The sequence below is a fragment of the Gallinula chloropus genome (genome assembly GCF_964237585.1).
Source record: "Gallinula chloropus genome assembly, chromosome: 1".
In the NCBI taxonomy this organism is placed as follows: Eukaryota; Metazoa; Chordata; class Aves; order Gruiformes; family Rallidae; genus Gallinula; species Gallinula chloropus.
The window spans coordinates 99731355-99754507 of record NC_140085.1 but is presented as its reverse complement, the minus strand read 5'-3'; the positions used below and the strand labels follow the sequence as shown (position 1 = coordinate 99754507).

General features: G+C 37.1%; 1 protein-coding gene across 5 annotated transcripts in view; it reads left to right on the top strand.

Annotated features, from left to right (window-relative positions):
• DCAF6 (DDB1 and CUL4 associated factor 6) overlaps positions 1–23153 on the top strand; it is a 91288-nt gene that overhangs the window by 24310 nt on the left and 43825 nt on the right. For all 5 annotated transcript variants that reach the window (XM_084269899.1, XM_084269900.1, XM_084269898.1 and 2 more), the window contains exons 3-10: positions 420–512; positions 6266–6451; positions 11799–11912; positions 13006–13141; positions 14944–15158; positions 17655–17748; positions 20666–20785; positions 21015–21260. In XM_084269899.1, coding sequence (XP_084126025.1) covers positions 420–512; positions 6266–6451; positions 11799–11912; positions 13006–13141; positions 14944–15158; positions 17655–17748; positions 20666–20785; positions 21015–21260 — 1204 coding nt within the window. The remainder of the gene's footprint in view (positions 1–419; positions 513–6265; positions 6452–11798; positions 11913–13005; positions 13142–14943; positions 15159–17654; positions 17749–20665; positions 20786–21014; positions 21261–23153) is intronic.

Genomic DNA, 23153 nt, shown 5'->3' with positions numbered 1-23153 from the left:
CACTGAAAAGTATACAAAGCTATGGCTGATCAGAATTTGGATATGGTGAAGATATAATAATGAGAGCATTGTGATGCTCTCCAGTTCAAATCCAGAGAACTCTGTAGAGTACATCTGGTACATGAAAGCACCAGAATCTGTGAAATTGTGGCTACTGAGTACTGAGGCCGTTGTGGGAAGCCTTCATTTGTCTGATGGGACTCTTCCTGAGTTGCCATAGGTGAAGCAGGTGATTCCCTTAGAAATTTGTTTTAAAAACACTTTTTTGGTTTTTTTTTGTGCTAACTGCTTAGAAATTAGATCATTTCAATTGAATTTGTTAACTCCTATTTCTGTAGTGTTGGATGAGTATTGATGTTGAAATATTCTGAAATTTGAATTGATGTAAGGCTAAAGTAATTTCCATTAATTCATTGCAGGTGAATACAATTTGCTGGAATGATACAGGAGAATATATTTTATCTGGTTCGGATGACACCAATTTGGTGATTAGTAATCCCTACAGCAGAAAGGTAGGTTTGTTTCTGGATACTCAGTAATTTTCAAATAAGATTTAAGTTGTTTTTCAAGATACTGTTTTTCAGATAGTAATTATTACCTGACAAAGATAATTTCAGGCAATTTATAGTGTTTATAAATGGGAATAAAACTTCAGAGTACTTTAAAACCTCAGTATTCTAATCCCTTGCAGCATAGGTATTATCCCATTTTACGGTAGGTGGTGTGGCACAAAAGGAACATGGTCTCACAACAGATTAGTGTCAGAATTATCAATAGGTTTCAGTAATTCTTGTGAAATCTTATAGTCAGATAAACTGGTTTCTGTTTCATTTTAGTTTTGAAATACTGTATTAGCTTTTGCTCTATGTAATATATTGAGTTGTCTTTCTGTGTGATGCTGTTGAAGTGTCAATCTTCATTAAAATACTTTATTACCATTTGGAATTACACTGCCTTGTGTGTGCATGTATTTGAATGGAGAAGTATTTGTACTGAAATGGGAGAAGCAGGTTTGTGAAGGGCAAAGTGCTGTAAAGGTTTCTGCTTTTCCACTTCTGTACTCTCATGGGCCACAGTGCAGTCTTAATGTCCACTTGTGTCCATTAGGCACTTAGTAGCAATGTTCTCCACGTCACTCATTGAGGAGCTGCTGATAGTTTGATAGAACAGATGCTCTGAACTGTATCCTTCAGTGCTGGGGATCCTGTGTAGCAATGTTGAAGTCTCTCATGCTTTCTTAGAGGTTAAGAACTAAAACCTGACGTGAAGATGTGCTGAAATTAAATGTGGTGGGAAACCAAAATGCATGCCTGGTGTGATGAAAGAGAATTTGACTAGAAGTTTATGGAGGCAGCAATTTTTTGCCTTCCTGAAGAGCTGTGGTAGAAAAATAATAGTGATTTGAAGTGTTGCCTGAGCCAAGGCCCTTTCCCTCACGTCCCCAAATGAGGTATATCTTCCAATCCTCATCTCTTCCTTCAGACTGTTGATGTCAATCTGACAAAGTTCAGATCAGTGTTGTTAGACTAGGGGTTCTCTTAGACTGAGAATTCAGCTGAAGAAGAAAAGATATCTAAGACAGCCATGAAATGGATGAAGAATATATTCCAAAATTAGTGTTGTTGGAAAGACATGCCAAGTAAATTTCATGCATGTAAAGGTTGTTCAATATTCTTTATGATGCAGAGTTTATTTTAATATATCACTAGAGGACAGTTGCTATATAATTACTATTATGATAATTAAAATATTGTAATATTTTAATACAATAATACATATAGCAATGGAAATTTTATGCTTTAATGGGATAATTTTGGGGTTTTTTTCCCCATTATGTACTACTGCTGCACTTAAACCAAGTGAGACGTAGGAGATGTTTTGTTTTCTAAAGTACTCTGAGGTGCATTTTTTTACATAACAGTGGAGCAGATAGGCTTTTTAAAAAAAATTACTTTTACTTTTCACTCAATATATGCAACTGCAATTATAGAACAGCAGGTACTAGCAAGAAGACTTAATTAGTGTTCCTGAATTGTACTAGAGATGCAAATTTTAATGACTGTTACAGTTGTGTTAGCTTATTTTCTCTGGCTTGAGTAACGGAATCAATACAGGAAAAGTGAGCAAATTGCTGTTGGTACCAGAACTCTACTGTAATTTTGTCATCTTGGCAGATATTCGTATAACTGTATTTTCTGTTACGAGTTAGCTAGAGTAGCATTAATAGACTTCAGCTATCATATAGTCTTCTGGGTTTGTAAAATATCTAACTTAATGGGGAAGTGTGCTCATTTGGGCTGGATATTTACTTCATGGGGCTATGTTTTGGATTTGTGCTGACAACAGTGGTGAAAACACAGGGATGTTGTTACTGCTGAGCAGCGCTCACACAGAGCCGAGGCCCTTGCTGTTTCTCACATTGCCCCAGCAGCCACTGGGCTGGGGATGCACAAGGTGTTGAGCCGGGGGGATACAGCTGGGACAGCTGACTCCAACTGACCAAAGGGATACTACATCCCGTGTAACGTCATGCTCAATATATGAAGCTGGGGAAGAAGGAAGGAAGGATGGGAGGACACGTTCAGAGTGATGATGTTTGTCTTCCTAAATAACTTACATATCTGACGGAGCCCGGCTTCCCTGGAGATGGCTGAATACCTGCCTGCCCATGGGAAGTGGGGAAGGAATTCCTCGTCATGCTTGCTTGTGCACACGGCTTTTGCTTTACCTATTAAACTGTCTTTATCTCAACCCATGAGTGTTCTCACTTTCTCTTCTAATTCTCTTCACCCATCCAACCAAGGGGGGAATTGAGTTAGTGGTGGGGGTCATGCTTAGTTGTTGTGTGGGGTTAAACCACATTAGGAAGCATTTAATCTTGTTTAACTCTTATTTATTGTAATGTAAGTCACTCAATTTTGTGTTATGTATGAGCAGATGCAGATGTTAATTGTTACTGTGTCTTGGAGAGAGAAGTTTTTCTAAATATTTTTTCTCAAGTTTCAATAAGTTACATGTTTATAGTGCTTGCGCATTTGAGAGGAGAAATGTGTTACTGTGATTTCTTATATTAATTGCAAGTCTAAATCAAAAGGAGGAGCACTTTATATATACTTTGGGATGACTGAGAAGAATTCTTGTGGATCTTTTCTTCCTCATTTTATTTATTTTAGGCATCACATTACTGAGAGTTGGGTGGGGTGAGAATTTAGTTGGAGCTAGAGGTTTACTTGCTGCAAGTATAGTACAAAAAGATGGGAATTCATGTGTTTATATCTGGTTGAACACTCAGTTTTCAAAGCCTTTAAATGAAACCTGAGACTTCTCTCAGCTAATACCAGTGTGAAGACAGGATTCTTATGAGCAAATGTGCTCAGGATTTTTGAATCTTTAGCCTGATTTGCCTTCTGGGAGAGAGAGGATTCAGCTAACTTGAGGAGGTGCATGGGAAGCTTTGGCAGATGCTCAGTGGGGCTGAAGGCTTACAGCTTTTCTAGAGTCAGGATTTGCTATTTTTCACTTTAGGATGAGATGCCATCAGGTTTGCTTTCCTTTGCTTCTAAAGCAGGTTTGACCTCTTCAAAGGAGGTACTATTGAAAAGGCTGGATTGTAAGTGATGCTGTATTGAGCATCTTGAATGGAAACCCTAAATTAACTACATCCTGAAAGGCTTAGTAGCCCACTCATATTTGACTTGCATTTGTTTCAACAATCATCGTTTGAAAAGTAGGACAGAGTGGAAAGGAAACCACTTTTAAAACTGGTTCTAGTTTTCACTGTAACTTTAAAAATGTTGGATTAGCTATTATCGTGGTTATTTTTTGTTTTTCTTTTTATCATAAATAGTTTCCATTTGGATGTGGAACTTAAAAAATTTCAAGTTTAAAGAAGATGACAGAGTAGCTTCCGAGAAATTGTACTTTCTTGGAGGAAAGTATTTATACTGTTAAGGTAGGAGCTCATATGCAAGCTTCTGGATCGCTGCATGAATTGATAATCCCATTCCAGAAATACAACCTGTGCTTTTAAGAGATGGAACTTGAATTCTTGAATTTGCTGCCTCTTTGATTGATATCTCTGTGTAATGTATTACTTAAACGATTGCAAAGTTATGAGGTTGCCTGAGTTAGTACAGCGAGTCAAGTACTTGAAGAACATCTGAAATTCTTTTTTCCCTCTCTTTCCCTTTTTTTTAGTCATTCAGTATTTGTAGCCTGTTACATAGTGGTAGTAAAATGCTCCAGTGGAGTATGGTGGTGGTACTGTTCTACTCTGTGTAGCTAACAGTAGACTTTTGGGAGTTGAATGTGTGTATTGCATTTTCTCATGGGCACCAGCAACTTCTTAGGCCTCTTTCCCCCCTCTCTAGGGCAGTGTAAGAACCAGAATAGAAAAGATGTACCATGCATGTCAAGAAGGACATGGGAAATCTTCTGCATATAATAAATGCTGTAATGCTTTAATACTTTTTATTGCAACACTGTGCAATATAGTCAGGAAATTGAGGGCAGGCCCGAGTACGTTAGATCAGCCTGTGAGAAAGCTCTTTGCTGAAAATGTGTAGCTGTATATATTTCTGAGTGCTGTTTCAATTACCACAGAGGAGAGAAGGGAGGGAAAGAAAAATCTGAGGTTTTTGAGGTTTGAGGGCAATCATCACATGTAGATCTCCATGTCTAACTTGGGAACTGCAGATGGGGAAAACAGAAACAGAAGATTAGAGTAAGCTGGCTATTGATTGCGTAAAAAGCAAGGGCATTATGTTGTGATTTGTGAGAAAAAGGGGGGAAAGTAAGAGACACGTGTAATTTGGTGAGAGAATGGCCTGTGTGCTTTTATTCAGCAATAAGGAAGAAGTGGTGGGGAACTGTCAAGATGGTAGAGAAGCCCCTAAGTTAATTATTTTTTATTATTATTATTTTATTAGTACTGAGATGAGAAATATTTCATGTCAGGACAAAAATATTTCTTTCACAGTAGCAATAACGTAAGATCAGAGGTGGGATTGATAGGCAACGTCTTTAACTGTCATCTCAACTAAGGGTACTTTATGGACTACTTCTCAGTTGCTCCCTCTATGTGACAAGTATTAAGCTACTCCATTCATCTCTTTTGAATGTCTGGGGTTTGAAGTTTTCAGTAAAATGCAGAAATCTGAACAAATGAATCTAAATGAAGAGACAGATGCATGGAAATAAAGTGAAATGGATTGTATCTCCTGATTTTGAGTTTTTAAAATATTATGCCTTGTGTATCTTTCAGAATGTGCATCTTTGGGGGTGGGTGTGTGAATTTTCAAAGGTGTGAAATAGCTCTTATAAGATATTAGGCATGAGCGATCACTGACAGCAACTTCATTTGCATAACATTTTCTTTGATTAAGTTAATTGAGTGGAAATTTGGAAGTAATTTTCACACTATAAACAACTTGGTAAGTGCCTTTTTCCTATTAGTAGCAGTGAAACTGCAGTTTGGTTTAAATCCTGCAGATGGGAGAAATAAGGTAAGAATAGAATGTTCAGTCGTGCACAGGAAAGCATATGGAGGGGTTTTTCAGTTTTGATAGACTAATAAGTATGTAGGAAATATGAAGAGTCATCACAGTGCTTAAAACCAACCGTGATGGTGAAGTAAATTATATGCTTCTCTGCTGTATTGTAGATTAATGACATTTCATTGAGACTAAGTCAAGTCTTAGTTTATTGCCCTGTAATCATGCTCTTAAATGGGTTTTTTTGACTGGTTTCAAAATATACATTCTTATAAACTTCAGTTCCCCTTTTTAAAGTGAGTTTATTTTAGGAGTGGCATCAATTTTTTATAGTCTATATAAGGTTGACTTGGATTGCAATGTGTTATACTTCTTGACCCACAATATTCCAGATCTTCTAAATCTCTCCTCACTGACACGCTGACTGGCTGCGCTATCACCCTTGACTAAGCTTTTACTTTGAGCAACCTGATAAAAACTAGAATTTTAGAAACAAAAGGAGGCAGCTGTATTCCAGTCCTTTCATTTTGCAGACTACTTTGTGCAAGTGCTTAAGTGAAGAACAAACGTCTCTTGTGGAACACCGTTGTTCATAGAAGGGGTTTGGTGTGAAGATGGCTTCTCTGTTCTGGTCTTTAAGCTGTAGGTTACTGGCAGCCTGCACATAACGGATGTTTTATAGTACTAGAGCCTGTGTTGTTTTCCTATCCTTTTATTTGCTGTGAAAATACTAACCTGATACACACCCTTACTTTTCCTTTCTCCCTTCACAGGTTTTAACAACTATTCGCTCAGGACACAGGGCCAATATTTTTAGTGCAAAGTTCTTGCCGTGCACCAATGACAAACAGATTGTATCTTGTTCCGGGGACGGAGTGATTTTTTACACTAATGTTGAACAAGATGCGGAGACCAACAGGCAATGCCAGTACACGTGCCACTATGGAACTACCTATGAGGTACCTCATAGAAATATGTGATAATTTTAAGATGGGTAGAATACGTGTTTTCTTGTATTGTTGGCCAAGATTTTAACCAGAGTGATGAAAGTTTTATTTCAGTGAGAGTTAAAAAGCCTTCGTTCTTGCTTTTTGGATAATTAAATTTTTTTGTTTAGATGAGGCTTTAAAAGAGAAAGATATTGTCTAAATTAAATGTAGGACATTTCAAAAGGTACTGTCACTGCAGTTTCTTTGCAAATATAACAGCTGAGTACACCTTGACTGAAAGAATCTTCTACAAAGGAAAACTTATTTAAATTGTGCTGTGAATTTCTTTCTGATGTAGGTTGGGGGTTGGTGACAGAGGTTATGTTTTGCTTTTTCATTTTTATGCCACCCCACCTCCCCAACTTCTCAACAGTTTAATGTCTTTTTTCAGAATTTAAATCCTTCTAAAAAAAGGTTATTTCAACATGCATGACTAAGATAACCTGAGGAAGGTATTTATAGTCTTGGGCGACTTCTCTATTTTGGATTCTAGTTAACTCTGTATGTGTAAATTTAGAGCCAGTGCTTTTGATCCTCCCTTGGAAGATATGTTCAGGTAAATAGGCAAATGAGAAGAAAAGCGTAACTTAAATTATGAAGATAATCAGACATTTATCTATTATTTGGTTTATCGACATTAAAATCTTATGCTTGCAAAACTTACTGTGCTTAAAATAGATAAAGGTTATAAATATGCCAGATTTTTTGATTTTCTTTTGTTTAACACCACAGTACACACACAAAGGAAAAAAAATCCAAAATTATTGATCTCTTTCTTACCTATTTAGCTTAGATTTCATAGCAGGCTTTAAAATGTCTTTCTTTGTATATTAGGTGAGCAAAATATTTTAAAATCTCTGTTAAAAAATTGTAGGGTATGAAAGGTTGTGTGAGAAAAGAAAATGGCTGAATTACTACTAGAATTCATTTTTTATCATGTAGTAAAAGTATCCTTATGGTTGTCACTATGGTTGTATGTTCTGTTAAAGGTTTTGTCACAAACCTTTGTGCAGAGAAGGGCAACCAGGCTGGTGAAGGGGCTGGAGGGCAAATCATATGAGGAACGGCTGAGGGAGCTGGGGATGTTTAGCCTGGAGAAGAGGAGGCTGAGGGGAGACCTTATCACCACCTACAACTACCTGAAGGGAGGTTGTAGAGAGGTGGGCGATGGTCTCTTCAGCCAGGTGACAGAAGATAGAACAAGGGGAAATGGCATGAAGCTGTGCCAGGGCAGGTTTAGATTGGATATTAGAAAAAAAATTTTTACTGAAAGAGTTGTCAGGGCCTGGAACAGGCTGCCCAGGGAGGGGGTTGAGTCCCCTTCCCTGGATGTGTTCAAAAAAAGGGTAGATGAGGTACTTAGGGATCTGGTTTAGCATAGGATGGGAATGGTAGGACTCGATGATCTTCAAAGGTCTCTTCCAACCTTGTGATTCTGTGAAACACTTCCTCTCTGCAGGGTAACTTTGTAGGTCAGTTGAGTGAACCTTGAGGTATCTGCTCTGTTTCTGGGATCTGTGGGGTCGGGTTGGGTTGGGTTTTGCCTGGTTTTAATACAAGGCTGTATTTTCGGTTTTGCAAAACATAGTTTTGGATCCCAGGCTTGAATCATCTGCTTTTATTTTCAGATTTGTTTTGATTGAGAAAATGTTTCCTTTGAATAGCACCAGTCTTTATGGCCCCAGTCAGAAGCTTGAACTGCCTCAGTTCTCACCGAAGCTTACTATATATAGTAGCCTGTAGGCTAGTCTGTGGATTCTGCAAGTTGATTGGATGTTCTCTGTGTCTCAAATAAAACTTGCCCTTCCGTAAGAACATCTGGAGACCAAGATGCTGTTTCTTAAAGCTGAAGTGTCCCTGTTGGGGAGAGATTTTGTCCAACCATTGCACTGTGATTTCTTGGGGAAATAAGAGCCCCTCCCCTTGCTGGCTGGCTGCAGGCTTGAAGAGCAGCCAGTAACTGGCTCAGGTGGTACCTCTGTTTCCTGGGTAGCTAGCTGTGAGTATTATATAAAACATTATTGAACTTGGGAGTAGGAGAATGGTTATGGATACTGTGCTGGAGAGACATGAAGGTAGTGCTATGAAACTACCATTGGAATAGTGGGTTTGGCATCGTGTGCTGGGCTGCTCAGAGTGCTGCAAATGGAAGAGTTGGTGGCCTCATAGAAGAAGTCCTCATGAAGAGTCACCGTGGCAATCTAAAGTTTCGATCTGCCTGAGCTTGGGTTGACCAGCCAGTGTGATTGGTTAACTGAAGTGACTGACAGCAGGTGGTGCTGCAAACCAGTGATCAAACTGTGAAAGTGCAATGGAAGCGGTTGCCCAGTTGTGCTTGTGGGTCAGGAGTAAAGGAGGCTAGAACATAACACTTGTAACCTGTACTATGAGATGCTGGTTTTGTCTTTGTAAGGTGTTGTTTTCTCATCAGTAATCATGGCACACACATTGCAAGCCACTAAACTAGATGATAAATATGAATTTGATAGATAACAACAAATTAAACTTGTCAAAACACTGAGAGTTTGAAAAATATTTTAGAAGAAATATGGAGAAGTCAATGGTCTAGCAAATCAGGACACAAGTTTTATTATTGCCTATATAGAATGAATATAACTGAGCAGTAAGTAGCTGTACAGAACATACTAAACTTCTTCCAAATCATTAGTTGAAGATAGTATGGACATTTTACTACTATTTTGCACAGTCAAAATGGTTGTGATTTTTGAGGTTGACTTTAATTCAGCAAATAATGTTAACAAGAGGGCATTACTGTTATTTTGAATGACAGTAATGTGATACTGTTTTGATTGTTTAGACTGTTTTTAACACAGTTAACAGAAGTGATGTCAAAACCCCTATGGGATGTTCACTATTTTAACAGCTATGTCTTCTTTTGAAGTTATTTTTCTTAGCCTGTTTTGCGCAGAGGTTTAACATAGCTAAATTTGAGCTCTCTTCAAAAAGCCTCCAGAATAAGAAGTTTATAAAACATTTTGTGAGGTATTTTTATAAATTCTGTTGCTGTGGCTTAAACCTGATGGTTGAACGTTAAAAGCCTGTATTGTTGTGTGACACAGCAGATTTTTTTGAGAGCACCATGGCATATGGAAATATACTAAGAGTAAATAGTAGAGTTTTTAAAGCAAATAGCTGAGATTCAGCTTCTGACATAATGCAACTTTGTCACTGAGAGGCTTCTGGAGTGGGAAGATAATTTCAAAATATCGTGACATTACTGCCTGGCTCTATGGAACCACATCATTGCATTAAATATAGAACTTTGACTCACTGGATTCTCTAAATAACAAAAGCTAACATCATCTGCCCCTGAGGTACTAATTCTGAGTGTGGTTTGAATTTATACAATGCTTTAAACTTGGAGTTTGTGACAGTTCAAGACACTACACAAACATCTATTGAAACGGAGAAATGTGCAAATTCCTGTGGATTGCTGTGAACTGTGGAAACAACTGTGCTTAATTCTGGGAGAGAATAGAACAAGTGGAAAGGGAGAGAGTATTTCTTGAAACATTTTTTTGGAGAATTTGTTGTTTATACAAGGCCATTACAAGTTTGGTTTAGCTCTTGCTTGAATTCTGCTTTTCTTTATTGCCTTTCATGTTAATTGCATTTCAGAAAGAGAATGTACTTTTATGTACAACTCTTACCTTCGTATTTTCAATACAGTAAAATGATCGTATAGCTATATATTTTTAAAGATAAATAGAAAAGGGTTTTTTTAATTATAAAAATAGGATTTTGTATATATAATATGTACTTGTTGAATTTAAATATTGTAACAGTGAGTTTTAATTATTGGAGTCTAAGCTTCTCCCTTTCTCCATTTAGTGCTCGTAAAATGCTTAGTATGTTTTTAAACACCAGGCATAAAAAATTGGCATGTGCAAGTGGAAGTTTGTACTGGGCCATTGGGAGTATACTGTGAAATAGTATCAGTGTTAACAACAAAAAAAATAAAATCATACAGCTACCAGAAATAAGAGCTGGCTGTGTTGTACCACATTCAGCAACATTCTTGGAATAAAGTAAATGTTTTCAACGCAAGCTGTGCATTGAAATACAGCAAAAATGCTGGAAGGATTTAGTGGCTTGAAGGATGATTGCTGGCTTCTATAACTACACTAATAAAATCATTTTGAGTTAATATGTGGTGAAAATCACTCTTTTCAATATGCTATGCTAGCATTAAAAAATTATAGTCATGGTTCAGAAGTTTATTTTTCCATTGACATTAAAACCTTGGTCTGTTGAACTTGTTTTTCAGCAGTAAGATTTAGCACAACACATCTCAGTTAATGTACTGAGCATTACAAGAAGAAATGCTGAATCTTGCAGAGATTAGTTCTGTAATCCCATTTTAGGTAGAGAGATTTACAGATACCCACAGGTTATTGGTATTAAGAGTTGAGGTTGGAGGGGAAAATAAGTCATTACACACAAAGTGGTACAGAATCACTCATTTCCTCTTTATTGAATTAGCTTATTACACTATTATTGATTTTTTTTCTAGTTTTTGTACATTTTTTTTGAAGTCACTGATAGTAGCAGTATTGAAGGAAAAGAAAAATATTGCTAGTTTCTATGATGTTCTCTGTTTTATATTTAAAGGACAGCATGTAAGAGCATGACATTTTGTGCGCGTTCATTGACCTGTAGAATTCAGGGTTTACTTTATAGTTGCTTGCCATTTTGTTTTGTCTTAAGGAGGCCCTCTTGAATGAAGCCATATATGGGAGAGTCTATCTGAGCCTTTCCCAGTTTGAGCAGGGTTGAGGTCAGGAAAATGCTACAATACAGAGCTTTCCTAAAAAGTAAAATAAAGAAATAAATGCATTGAGGGAGCAGGTTAGTAACAGGTTTTAATATGTCTGGTTGCTTCAGGGGACTGAAGGAATGGCCCAATGGGAATAAAATCAATCTAGTATTTCCATGTCGTTCCAACTTCTGAGGGCTTTGTATTTTTACTGTCTTCTATTACTCCATAGAAAATAAACTGAGCTTCTGTTGAATTACTGCAGCAAATTGATTTCTTATCTGAAAACCGATTGCAGTAAATGTATGTTGCTTATTAAAAGATAATAGAAAAAGCTGTAAGCTTTGACCTATATTTAATCTTACATGACATTCTACAGGTTTTTTAACTTCAGTTCAAACCTTTTCTTGAAAATGAAGAAACATTAGCAGTTTTTCAATTTTCCTCTTTATTTCAGTAGAAAGTCGATTCATGGTTGTGTCAGTCTTTGCTGTTCAAGATAATGATGCTCTTATTTTCTAACTTTTTTTTTTGCTGCAGATAATGACAGTACCAAATGATCCCTATACTTTCCTCTCTTGTGGTGAAGATGGCACTGTAAGATGGTTTGATACTCGAATCAAAACAAGTTGCACAAAGGAAGATTGTAAAGATGTAAGAGTGAAATCTTTTAATAAAGATGACCTAAATGTAGAGCTGTACATCATACAAACATAGGATATGAATTCTGGTAAGGCTTTTAGAAATAATAGATTTCAGGGTCGGTGGTGGAGATGACAACATGTTTCCCAAGAAACAAAAAAAAAAGTTTGGGGAGTCTTTTTTCTTTCATTCATTCTTTTTTTTTTTAAAGTTATTTTATTTTAATATCTCCTTTAGGATGTTTTAGTTTCTGAAGTTTGGTGTGAGGCTTCAGATATGATAGAAAAGGTTCTATGTTGAAATTGAATCTCTTGGACTGGTTTGCATTAGTTACTATAGAGTGCAGGGTTGGGGGCAAGACATAAGTCTTGAAAATCATCTGCAGCCTGATTTTTCTTCAGCGTCTTTTGTGCCTCCGTAAGAAAAGATTTGATAATGAATTATACCAGATTAACTAGTCGCTGGTGTATTTCTCCCTAGAAGGTAAGATTTTGGTGGTGTCCACTATGTTTGGATTTCAGAAACAGTTTTAATATTCAACTGGAGAAAAACTGACAATTGTATTGCTACTCTCAATTAATTTTCTTCTGCTTTAGCATATTTACCAATCCTAGGGGGTTTTTCTCTTTTTTTTCCTCTATCCAATTATCTGCTTGTAGTTGAAATCTACTCTAATCCTTTAAATTAATTTAGATGGTTTCTGTCCATTTAGTGCTCTTCTGACTCCACAGTTATCTGTGTTTCCATAGGAAAATCCAAGGTGCAACTGCAAGCTAGTTTATAAAGCTGTAGTTGTTATGTTTATCTATTGTTAAATGTTTGTTCCTGTGGTTTGTTTTGCTTGTTTTTTTGTTTGTTTGGGTTTTTTGTTGTTTCTTTTTTTTTTTTTTTTTTAAGTTGATCTTCTGTTACATTTCTTTCTCTAATAGTGCTCATTCTCTGCAGTGGCTTTTCTGTTTGACATACTTACAATCTATCTTCACAGGGCCAGACCTAGTTTTCTCAAAACCTCCTTGATTAATGGACCTGTGTCCTGAAGTAAAACATAGAATTATACATAAATGTTCAGAGCATTATCTGAATGCTGTATTTTTGTTTGTTCCAGGATATTTTAATAAACTGCCGGCGTGCTGCCACTTCTGTTGCTATCTGTCCACCAATCCCCTACTATCTTGCCGTGGGTTGTTCTGATAGCTCAGTGAGAATATATGATCGGCGAATGCTTGGTACAAGAGCAACAGGTGGGAACCATACCTTACTGTAAGCTTTTCTAGTCATTTGCAGCTCCAATTCCAGGTTCTTTTTTCAAAGTAGGCAGTGAATGACTGAAGCATAATACTCAGTCTTGCTTGCTTCTCCAAGAATTATGCTTTGTAACAATAGGGGCAATTCACTCTAGCATTTGTTAATACAGAAATCTTTGAATAAGTAAACTTAATCTCTTCATCTTAAAACAGGTTCTGTACTGAATGCAGAAAAAGACCTTTTGTTATGCTGCCTCTTTAGTCTTGATACATGTGATTTCATGATTTCCAAAAAGCCAGTAATTACAGCTTTCCGTGGTCCACCTGAATTTAATCAAGTTCTTATCTTCTTGTACTCCGTGTTGCTTCTTATGGGAAGGGACCTTATGGACTCGATAATGTCATGCAGTATGCTTATCTTTGCATATATTGTGCATATCTTTTCATATATTGTGCAATATACTATATCATAATTTTGCTGAAAAGCTGCAAATCCTTTAAGTGAAAGCTAGCATGGTTCAGATGCTTACCTAGGGATTTTGTTCAAAAATGGCAGGTGACAAGTAAGAGTGTGTTATGTAGTTCTTGTGTATCTCTTACAGTGCACGATCAGTGTGTGTTTGGATACATATGAATTGAAATATATAGCTGTGCCTACACATTCATGCAAGTAATCGGTGCCACAAAATCTGTAATTTTCTGCAGCATTTAATGATTGTGACGGAGGAGAAAGGAAGCAGTAAATATTACTCAATAAACATAAACATACCCATCTCATCAGGCTACCCTTTTATAAGATCTCTCTGTTTCATCACAGTGGTCAGCAAAATTCTGTCAGAACAGGTTCAGGGGAAGGGGCGTTGATTGAAAGGTACTATGTACCTGCTCTTGTATTGTAATGAATTTGGGTATGTAGGCCTACAGAGTAAAGGAGGGGAAAGACAAAATTTTGAAGACACTAATTCTTCTGGATATATTGTGATAGTGTTCTGTGGTTTGTTTTGGGGTTATGTGGATTTGCATTGAATTTCGTGTAAAACTTTCTGTCCTTATGTATTGTGAGAGGCTAACTTGAACTTTTTTGAGGTCAAGGATGGACTGTTGCACATAATAAGGCACAACAGATATGCCATGTGGGAAACAGTTACATGGTAAACTATGAGCTTTTGGTACAATCTTTTTCTCAGTGTTAGATCTTCTTGTAGGTAAATTTTATCTGCTCACAAGTTTTTTAAGATTGTTTTACTGTATGAAATGGAGGTGAATTGTCAGGGAAGCATGGTAAGTTTCCAAGTTACTGTATTCTTGTGTCTCAAAGAAGAAAAATTAATAGTTTTTAATTAGTGATTAGTAAGAGGAGATGTATATCCTAAATTTTCAAAGTTTCATATAATAAATTTCTTTCCATTTTATGCATAGGTACAGATTTGCATTACTGTGTAAATGTTCTTAGGTTTCAAAATTTCCATGTGTACTGCCTTTGACAGATAGCATCTACTCACCATTATGTGCTGGGTATGTCATATATGGTTACATATAGCTACATTCATGTGTGTGCATTTCCTTTTTTTAAATTATACATACTGTTTTTAAACAAAAATATATAATACTGGTACGATCTGGTATGTCACTATTCAAATCCAAGTTAGTGCAGAAGCTATAGGATACTTAGCTTTTTTCTGATCATCTTTTGTTGGATGTTAAATAGGATACTGAAGCTTTTGAAAACTTGCAGTAATAAATGTCACTTCTCTCTCCCCACCTTTTTTGGTTGTTTGTTTGGGGTTTTTTTTATACAGGCAATTATGCTGGTAGAGGCACTGTTGGAATGGTGGCACGTTTTGTTCCTCCTCATCTCAATAACAAATCCTGCAGAGTAACGTCTCTATGTTACAGTGAAGATGGTCAAGAGATCCTTGTTAGCTACTCTTCAGATTACATATACTTGTTTGATCCCAAGGATGACACAGCACGAGAACTTAAAGTTCCTTCTTCTGAAGAGAGACGGGAAGAGGCAAGTGATTAAGATAATCTGTTTTCACGTTCCATATTTGTTTCTTGTGAGACTTAGATCAGTTGATTTTCCCTCTAAATTAATCTGAAATTAACGCTGCTCTTAATAGATTGAGATGTGACAAGTAGACTGTGTTCCAAAATTTGCAAACTTGCAAACCACTGTTTTTTATTTAAAATGTTTACAGTATTTTGTCACTCTGGTTCTCTTTCTTGTCTGGTTTCCCTCTTGTAAAGTTGAGAAGCTATCTATGGGTTAAAGACAAACGGGAGTAACAGGTCACTCTTGAGGTATATTCTCTGTTGTTTGCCATGCCACCAAAAGTATACACTGATAGCAATTATAAATACTCTTTGTTAAAAGTTATCATTCAATGACAAAGATGATGGGGTACAAAATATTTAGATCCAGGAGGACAGACGCTGCTACTGACTAGTAGTAAAAAGTTTTAGTGGTATATGTAAAACACAAGCAGTTATTTATTGTCAGCTCAGCTATAATGATGTGGACACTTTCCATCTAAATTGTCTGATCAATACAAAACACATCTCTTTATCTACAGTGAAGTTATATGTCTCTCCCCCTGCCATTGGCTCCTTTTTTTTTTTTTTTCTGGCATTATGCTTACTGTTTCACAAGCTCCTCTGTATCCTAAGATCATTACCTTTAGCCTGAAACAGGGGCCTCCAGAGTTTACAATTAATTGTCAGTGTCCTCCTGTCTTCACTGGGAGGATGATGGTGGTGACAGTGATGGTGGTTTCTTCCTCCTCTTTGCTGGGAGACATATGACTTTTTCTTAAGAGTCTGCTTGGAGGCCAATTTTATGTTTTTATTAAGATGCAAAACCCATGCCATATTGGCAGACTCAAATGTGTTTGCTTTTAGTGCTTGTTCTTTGTCTTGTGGTGAGCCCTAAAACAGTTGTTTCAGTTCAGCCTTTACAGTTAACAGCCATGGGTTGGGTTGGTTGCTGAGGTGTCTCTGGTATCCTCCTGTGTCCAGACCTGCAGGATATCTGCTGTACACGACGCTCTTCCTCACACAGTTTAGCTAGCTGGTGTGCCTGTGTGTATCGGAACCGTTACCAAGAGGTTGTATGGCACAGATTTATGCAAATCTCAGCAAAACTAAAGCAAACTGGCTGATAAGACAACTGCGGCTGCAGCTAAATGAGCTAAAAGAAACTCCAAGCAAGTGAAAACCAGACAAAGCATGAGGCTTCTGCTCTTAGCTTCCTGTTAAGCCTGTGGCCTTTACTAGCAATAACCAGGCTGTATTTACTGGGCCACCAACTGCCATTACTGGTGCAAATAGTGTCAATCAGAGGGGGTGTAGGTTTTGTAGGACTGAGGAAGAATGTCCCGCTGAGTTATACTGTCACCTCACTGAGGCAGGAGAAATCAAAGAAGAATCCAGAAAAATCACATGATGAATGAATAGTTCTGCACTTTCCCCTTTCTTCTGTGTAATGTTAATTTGATGATAAGTAATTTTTGTGGAGAATCAACTGCCCAGTGATTAGAGAGAGAGAAGCTTGAGACCACCTGTTAGTAACAGATCCTGTGTATTCTCCTCTTTGTTAGGCACAGAATATGTACTGTAATCTCTTCTTGCCGGATGATTTTACTGAAATGCTATTTTTATTTCAGCCTGGCTTTAAGTTGTACAGAGTAGAAGGAATGTGAAGCTTTCTTCCTGAATCTTCTGGCTCCTAAAAGTTAACACTTTTAATATGCTTTCGTGGCAGGGGTTTTGCATTGAATTTAAAATTGTTAGCACAACTATTCACCTGTTTGGTTTTTAAGCCAGAAATATCTGACCAATACACATAATTTCAAGCTCTGAACTAACCTTCTGCATGTTCAAAACACGAGCTATGTCTTTTCAGGTTTCTGGAAGTAACACCACCTATATAATACTTGTTTTATAATTCCTGCTCAAAAAAAATCCCTGCATTATCTAAAAAAACCCCCAGCCAAACCACAGGTTTGGTTTAGTTTCATAAAATTTGTTTTGTTGATGCCTGAATTGTTTTTTCCTTTTGCTTTTTGCAAATCCACATTTCATTGAACTGAAGCTGCTGTATACTTTTTAACATGAGGACGTGAATATTGTTGCAGAATTCAGGCTGAATTCTGGAAAACTGTAATTATTATTAGGTATAGAAAGCCTCAATTACCATAGTAAAGTTAGTATTGCATAAAATAAAGGCTACATTAGTTCTTAGAGTCATTGATTTACTGTTGAACTTCTGTGTAGATAAAACTGTTGCCTTCTATCGATACAGTGTTGTGCTTAGCATCCTTGATCTGAACGTATGGCTGACATTCCTTTTTTTAGTGACAGATACAGATCTGTGTAATTTAAGAAAACAGAGGTATAAATACTGCATTTGTATTTTAGACTGAGAATTTTGTACTGTCCAAAATAAATAGCTTTGTAATGCTTTTATTCCCTTTTTTCCCCTTTTTTTTCCCTCCTCTTCCCTCCCTAGTTACGGCAACCTCCTGTTAAACGTTTGAGACTGAGAGGGGACTGGTCAGATACTGGACCGAGAGCAAGGCCTGAGAGTGAACGAGAAAGAGATGGTAAAGCATCTGCAGTTGTGGAGGGGGATGGGTGTCTCTCTTCATCTGTATTGTTCTGGCCTTTTTTGTTGCTGTTGTTTGGTTTGGGGTTTATCTTCCAATTTTTCTTAAATATTCCCAAAATTTGCAAGTGCTTCAGATTAAACTGTCCATTTTTTAAGAATCAGCCAGGTCTTAAGATGGTTTTCTTAGAATTTAACCAGAACAACTATTCTACAGTGATTTTTAAGAAAATATCTAAATTGAAAATATTCTTATCACAAAAAAATGTGTTGCCTCATTTAGGCTGATGTAAATCAAGGGGACCTTACTTCATTGTCATTGGTCATGTACTAACATAATTATGTATTTCCCTTTTTGTAGCCAAGCCTCACATGCAGTTACAGTTACAAATTAAATGCTCTGTGATGAGTTATGTGAGAGGACTGTAATTCCAATCAGTAGGATTCTAATATTGTTCCTCACTTTTTTTAACAAAACACACATAATGATTTTCATGTTCGTAATACATTACTCAATTACAGTAGATAGAGTGTTTCCAAAGCTATGCTTTAGTGTCAGAAAATGGGGTACCAAAGCAGGGCAGAAGATGCTTTGTTGCTCATCTCACTCTTCAGCTAATGGTGTGTTTCTGTTTACCCACACAACCTGTCAGTTTTGCAAGTATTTGTTCTGTTTCCCTTAAATCTGCCTCCCTTTTCTGCCTAACTTTTCTGTTTTGGTTTTCTCATCTTCCCAACTCTCCAAACTAGAATAATAGTGTCTGATGCTGTTTAGGGAGGGAACATGAGCCCATCACCATGGTCTGTTGCCCTTGCTCCCCCACTGAGAACTACCGTATTAGAAACTTCAGAGCGTACGTTCCCTTCTGTTCCTTTAGCATCTGCATGCAGCTTTATTGCCTGTGACTTTCTGTAATCCCTTTTTGAACATATTGATAGTATTTCCTATGGCAAAAACCTCTGCAAGTTCAGTGCCTGCTGTGTGAAGGAATTCTTTCATTCCTTTCTTTTAAATTGCTCTCTTAGTTTCATCATGTGCCTTCTAATATCACAGAGTTTTATTACTAAGTTTTACTTTCTGCTTGCTTAATGCTTTCATTCCACAGGCTTTAGTTGTATATCTCCTCATATTAGGGACTCTATTGCTATTGTTTTTGTTGCAGGTCTTTCCCATCAAAACTTGTTGCAGCTTTGCCCTTGCACCAAGTTACTTTTTAGGGGAATTCTTTTTTGGCTAAGCATCTTCTCACTGTCATTCCCCTGTAATATCCAGTAAATTTACTGGGGAGAAAATAAAGCCTGAGTAAAGGGCTCCTCCAGTACAACTCTCCGCTATAGACATGGGCTAGATTTTTGTTTTCTCAAAACAAAGCTTCAGTATCCTTACTGTGCATTATTTGACACAACTGTACAGTAACTGAGTATAGCTACATTACTGTGAACTGTTGATTTTCCTGTCTTCCCATCATTAACCACCTTCTGTCTGTTTTCTTCAGCTGTTGCATTCCGTTTTCTGTGTTTTAAGCTGTTGAGGTCAGTGCTCCTCTGCCTAGGGTGTGCAGGCAGGGAATGAAGGATCGAAGGGGACGTGAAAGTTCTGTAGGGTAGAAATGAGGGATAGACAAGGGCATTGGGGACAGATTGAGTGGCACAATTTTTTGGGGGTAGTTGGGTTGGTATATTCTCCTTCCCTTCTCCGCTCCCAATAATATGGTTTAAATAATCTAAAAGCAAGGTCTAGTGATGATATATTCAATTGATACCCTAGCAGTGAAGATTATATGCAGTCCTGAAAGATAGGGAGTTGCTCCAGATATTCGATTAGTCTCTCTTTTTACATCAGTGCAGGTAGCAGCACTGCGATTGGAGAGGCATGTTCACGCTATACATGCTCTTCCCAAGTACGCTCTAGGCTTTCAGTGTTAGCTTTTGTATGCAGGTTATTAAAATATCTTTCACATATATCATTTGATAAGTAATTGAATTTCCCAGAGATTCTCTTTCTTAAGGTTTTCAATAAGGAAACTTTTCCAAAAGTTGCTTAAACATCACGTACTTCCAAAGGGCCAGCAGAAACTCTTACTTCAGTGTGAGTGGAATGATCCAGTGCTGGCAGATGTTCTTCTATTGGAAGATGCCAATGTGTTAAAAAAAAAACAACAGAAAAAAAAACCCAAATCAACCAACCAACCGAAAAAAAAACCCACCAAAAAATTCACAGAATACAAAAACTCTTTAGATTCTATTTCCACCTTTACAGATGGAGTTTTCTCTTATTCTCTCTCTTAATACTTTTTTCCTTATATATGGTAAAACTAGAAATAAATTAAGAATAAAATGGTTTTAATTACATTGAGATAAAGTATGTTGAAGGTTTTGCTGCTTGAGTGGCTTTGCAATCCTGTCACTTGATCCAAAATGGAAAACAACAAAACCCCTTAAAAGAACTTTCTGATTTTATTAAATTGTGCTTATGAGGAAAATCTAAGTTATGAAGAACCCTTTTGGAAATATTAAAAGCATCATATGCTAATTTTATGTTAGTCTTTCTGCTCTTCCATTGTTGCATGATAAAATGGGTTATTACATAATTAGCTGAAAAACATAAAAAGCTAGGCTTTTGTAACTTACTCAACCAGCATTTAAAACAATGACAGAAATTTACAATGTCACATCTACAAAAGCTGCAGGTGATTGCAAAGCAGAAAAGGAGGAAAGATTTAGTTATGCTATGCCATGTCCAGCTGGCAATTCTTGCTGGACTGTTGTGCTAAATACAGGAGGTGATTCAGGGCATTGCTAGTTACACAGCTTATGATGCAGGCATTTTGGTTTTTTTAATGGGAAAAGGAATGGTGGAAAATGAGTGCTGCTGTAAAGTTGTATGTAAAACTTTAGCATTACTTGTTTTACAGGGGAGCAAAGTCCTAATGTCTCTCTAATGCAGAGGATGTCAGATATGCTGTCAAGATGGTTTGAAGAAGCTAGTGAAGTTGCACAAAGCAATCGAGGACGAGGAAGATCACGGTCCAGAGGTGATTTCCTTCTTTCCAAGAATAATAATTACAACAGTATGTTTATACCAGATGTACAGGCCTTGAGTATCAGTCATTCGGAAGTGTAAACAAGAAGTTTTTAGCGTGGTCTGAAGAACTGCTTGCTATACGAATGGTATTGCAAAGGGATCTTTAGAGACAGAGTAAGTTTACCTTTGGGTTCTTGTTTTTCTTTTTCTTTTCTTTTTTCTTTATTTTTCAATCAAAGGTGGGACTAATCGGACAGATGCTCCTTCTACTAATAACGTGCCACCTAGTACAGAATCAGAAACTGCAATGGAAGTAGATGGTTCTGAGCAACTTCCATCATCTTCCTCTTCTACAATGTCAGCCCAGGCTCCTTCAACATCATCGTCAACAGAAAGTCCTCCTTCAACTTCATTATTGTCCTCTCCTGATAATGAACAAAGGCCTTCTTTGGGGGCTTCAGCTCAACCTGTGCTCCATCAGTCTGGTGAGAAGAAATCCATCTTGTCATTGTGTATGAAAAATGCTTTCAGTAAGAAACAGTTTTGGGTAATTGATCTCAATCTGCTGTCTGTCTTGTACATCCTTAATGAAGCTAAGTATTTTATAGTTACCAAATGAACTGCAGCTGTTGTCTAAAAAAAGAGTAAAACCATCAATTGTATATGTTTGTCTTAAGAAGGAATCTCAAAGGGGATAACCAGTATTGTCTTTTAAGATAGAAAAAAAAAGTGCTTGTTTTTTTTCTAAACTTGTTGTTCTCTTCCATGGAGTGTAAGTAACATCATGCTTTTTCCAACTGTGGCTTGGTTGTAACAGCACCAGTACTGTGAATAGCAGAACATCTTCAGTAGGAATCTACGACCTCAACATTCAGTGTCAGCAGTGTTAGTTTTTTTGCTTCTCAAAAGCATCTGGATAGGAAGAGCTGATCTTAGGTGATGTATAATTTGTTAACCAATAAAAGAACTACAAATTGTTTTTTTTAAGTTTGTGTATCCTGATGCAACTGATCTGTATTTAATACAGATTTCCATTCTTCTTGTGGGAAAATGATAATGGAATACTTTCTTATAGGTCAGAAACTTTAGGTAGCAAAAGAGCACCTCATGCTTTGACTTGCGCTTTTTCATCTCTGTGCAGGAAAAGATGCTACAGCCTCTAGAGTTGGATATTTAAACAAGGGTTTATTTTTACTTTTCTAAAGTGAGCTTCTAGACCTCAGTTGTAGAAAAAAGGCTGACACCCAAAATGTTTGCCGATTCAGGTGATTATTTTAAAATCCTGTAGTGTTCATATAAATTCAACTTTTTGTCTGGCATTGATTCTGTTGTAAAAAATCAAGGTCTTTGTTATTTGAAAAGATGACTGATAGCATCTTCAAGCCCTAAACTGGATATTCTGGAGTAAAGGAGAGATGGGGATTTCCCAGGGAAGAGTGTGCTATTCACTGTACTGTGACTGCTGCAGCCAAAATCTTTGGGACAGGTGAGATGATGAGGTGAGAAATAGAAATGATGAGGTGTCTGTAAGGTAGGGAAATTGAAATTCATTAAATGTATCGTTCTCACCCTTTCAAACATTGCAACTGGTCTGGTACTTATTCAGAGGAAATAGCGAGCAGAAGCATGACAGTACACAGTCAGATACTATTTCTAGAAGAAGGGAATGCCAGAAGATTTATTTAGTAGCAGAGGCTTTTAGGCATCTGTGGTTTTTATTAGTATTGGTGTCAGCTTGCTGCAATCTCAAGTTTTTCCCAATGCACACACAAAAAAATTAAGGGGTCTACTCTTAACTCAGAGTAACCCAATTTAGCTGCCACTATCTTTGGTACAGAGGGACAGCCACCAAAGAACACACATACCATTACCAAGAGTTCTTTATACAGTCTATTCTGGAGCTTACAGTAGCCAGGAGAGTATGTCCTGTATGCAGAATAACTGCTTCAAGCTACAGCATTGATGCTTTGTGGGTTGCACAATGATAATGCACTAGAGAGCATTTCTGGAATTATGGTGCGTTTTCTAATCTGCATTTTCAAGAATGTATCCTGTCTAGACAAAGTGTTTTCCTCTTTTTGTCTGAATCTCTGAATTTCTAAGTAAAAGTTTATTCTGCTAGCATGAAACTGAAGTTGTTATTTCTTAATAACATGCTGTTCTTCTCTAAGAGCATTTCCTCTTTCCCAGCATTACTTTGGACTTAAGACTCTACATATATTCAGTTTTGAAAGAGATAGTAGTGGTTGTTCTGGCAGACAGCAGATAGTTTCTTATGTACTTTATTATGTTTGATGGGTTCTTTGACTACACCTAAGCAGAGTGTCACATTGGCTGCTGATTCTTAAAAACTAAAACATTCTTGGGTAACATGGACA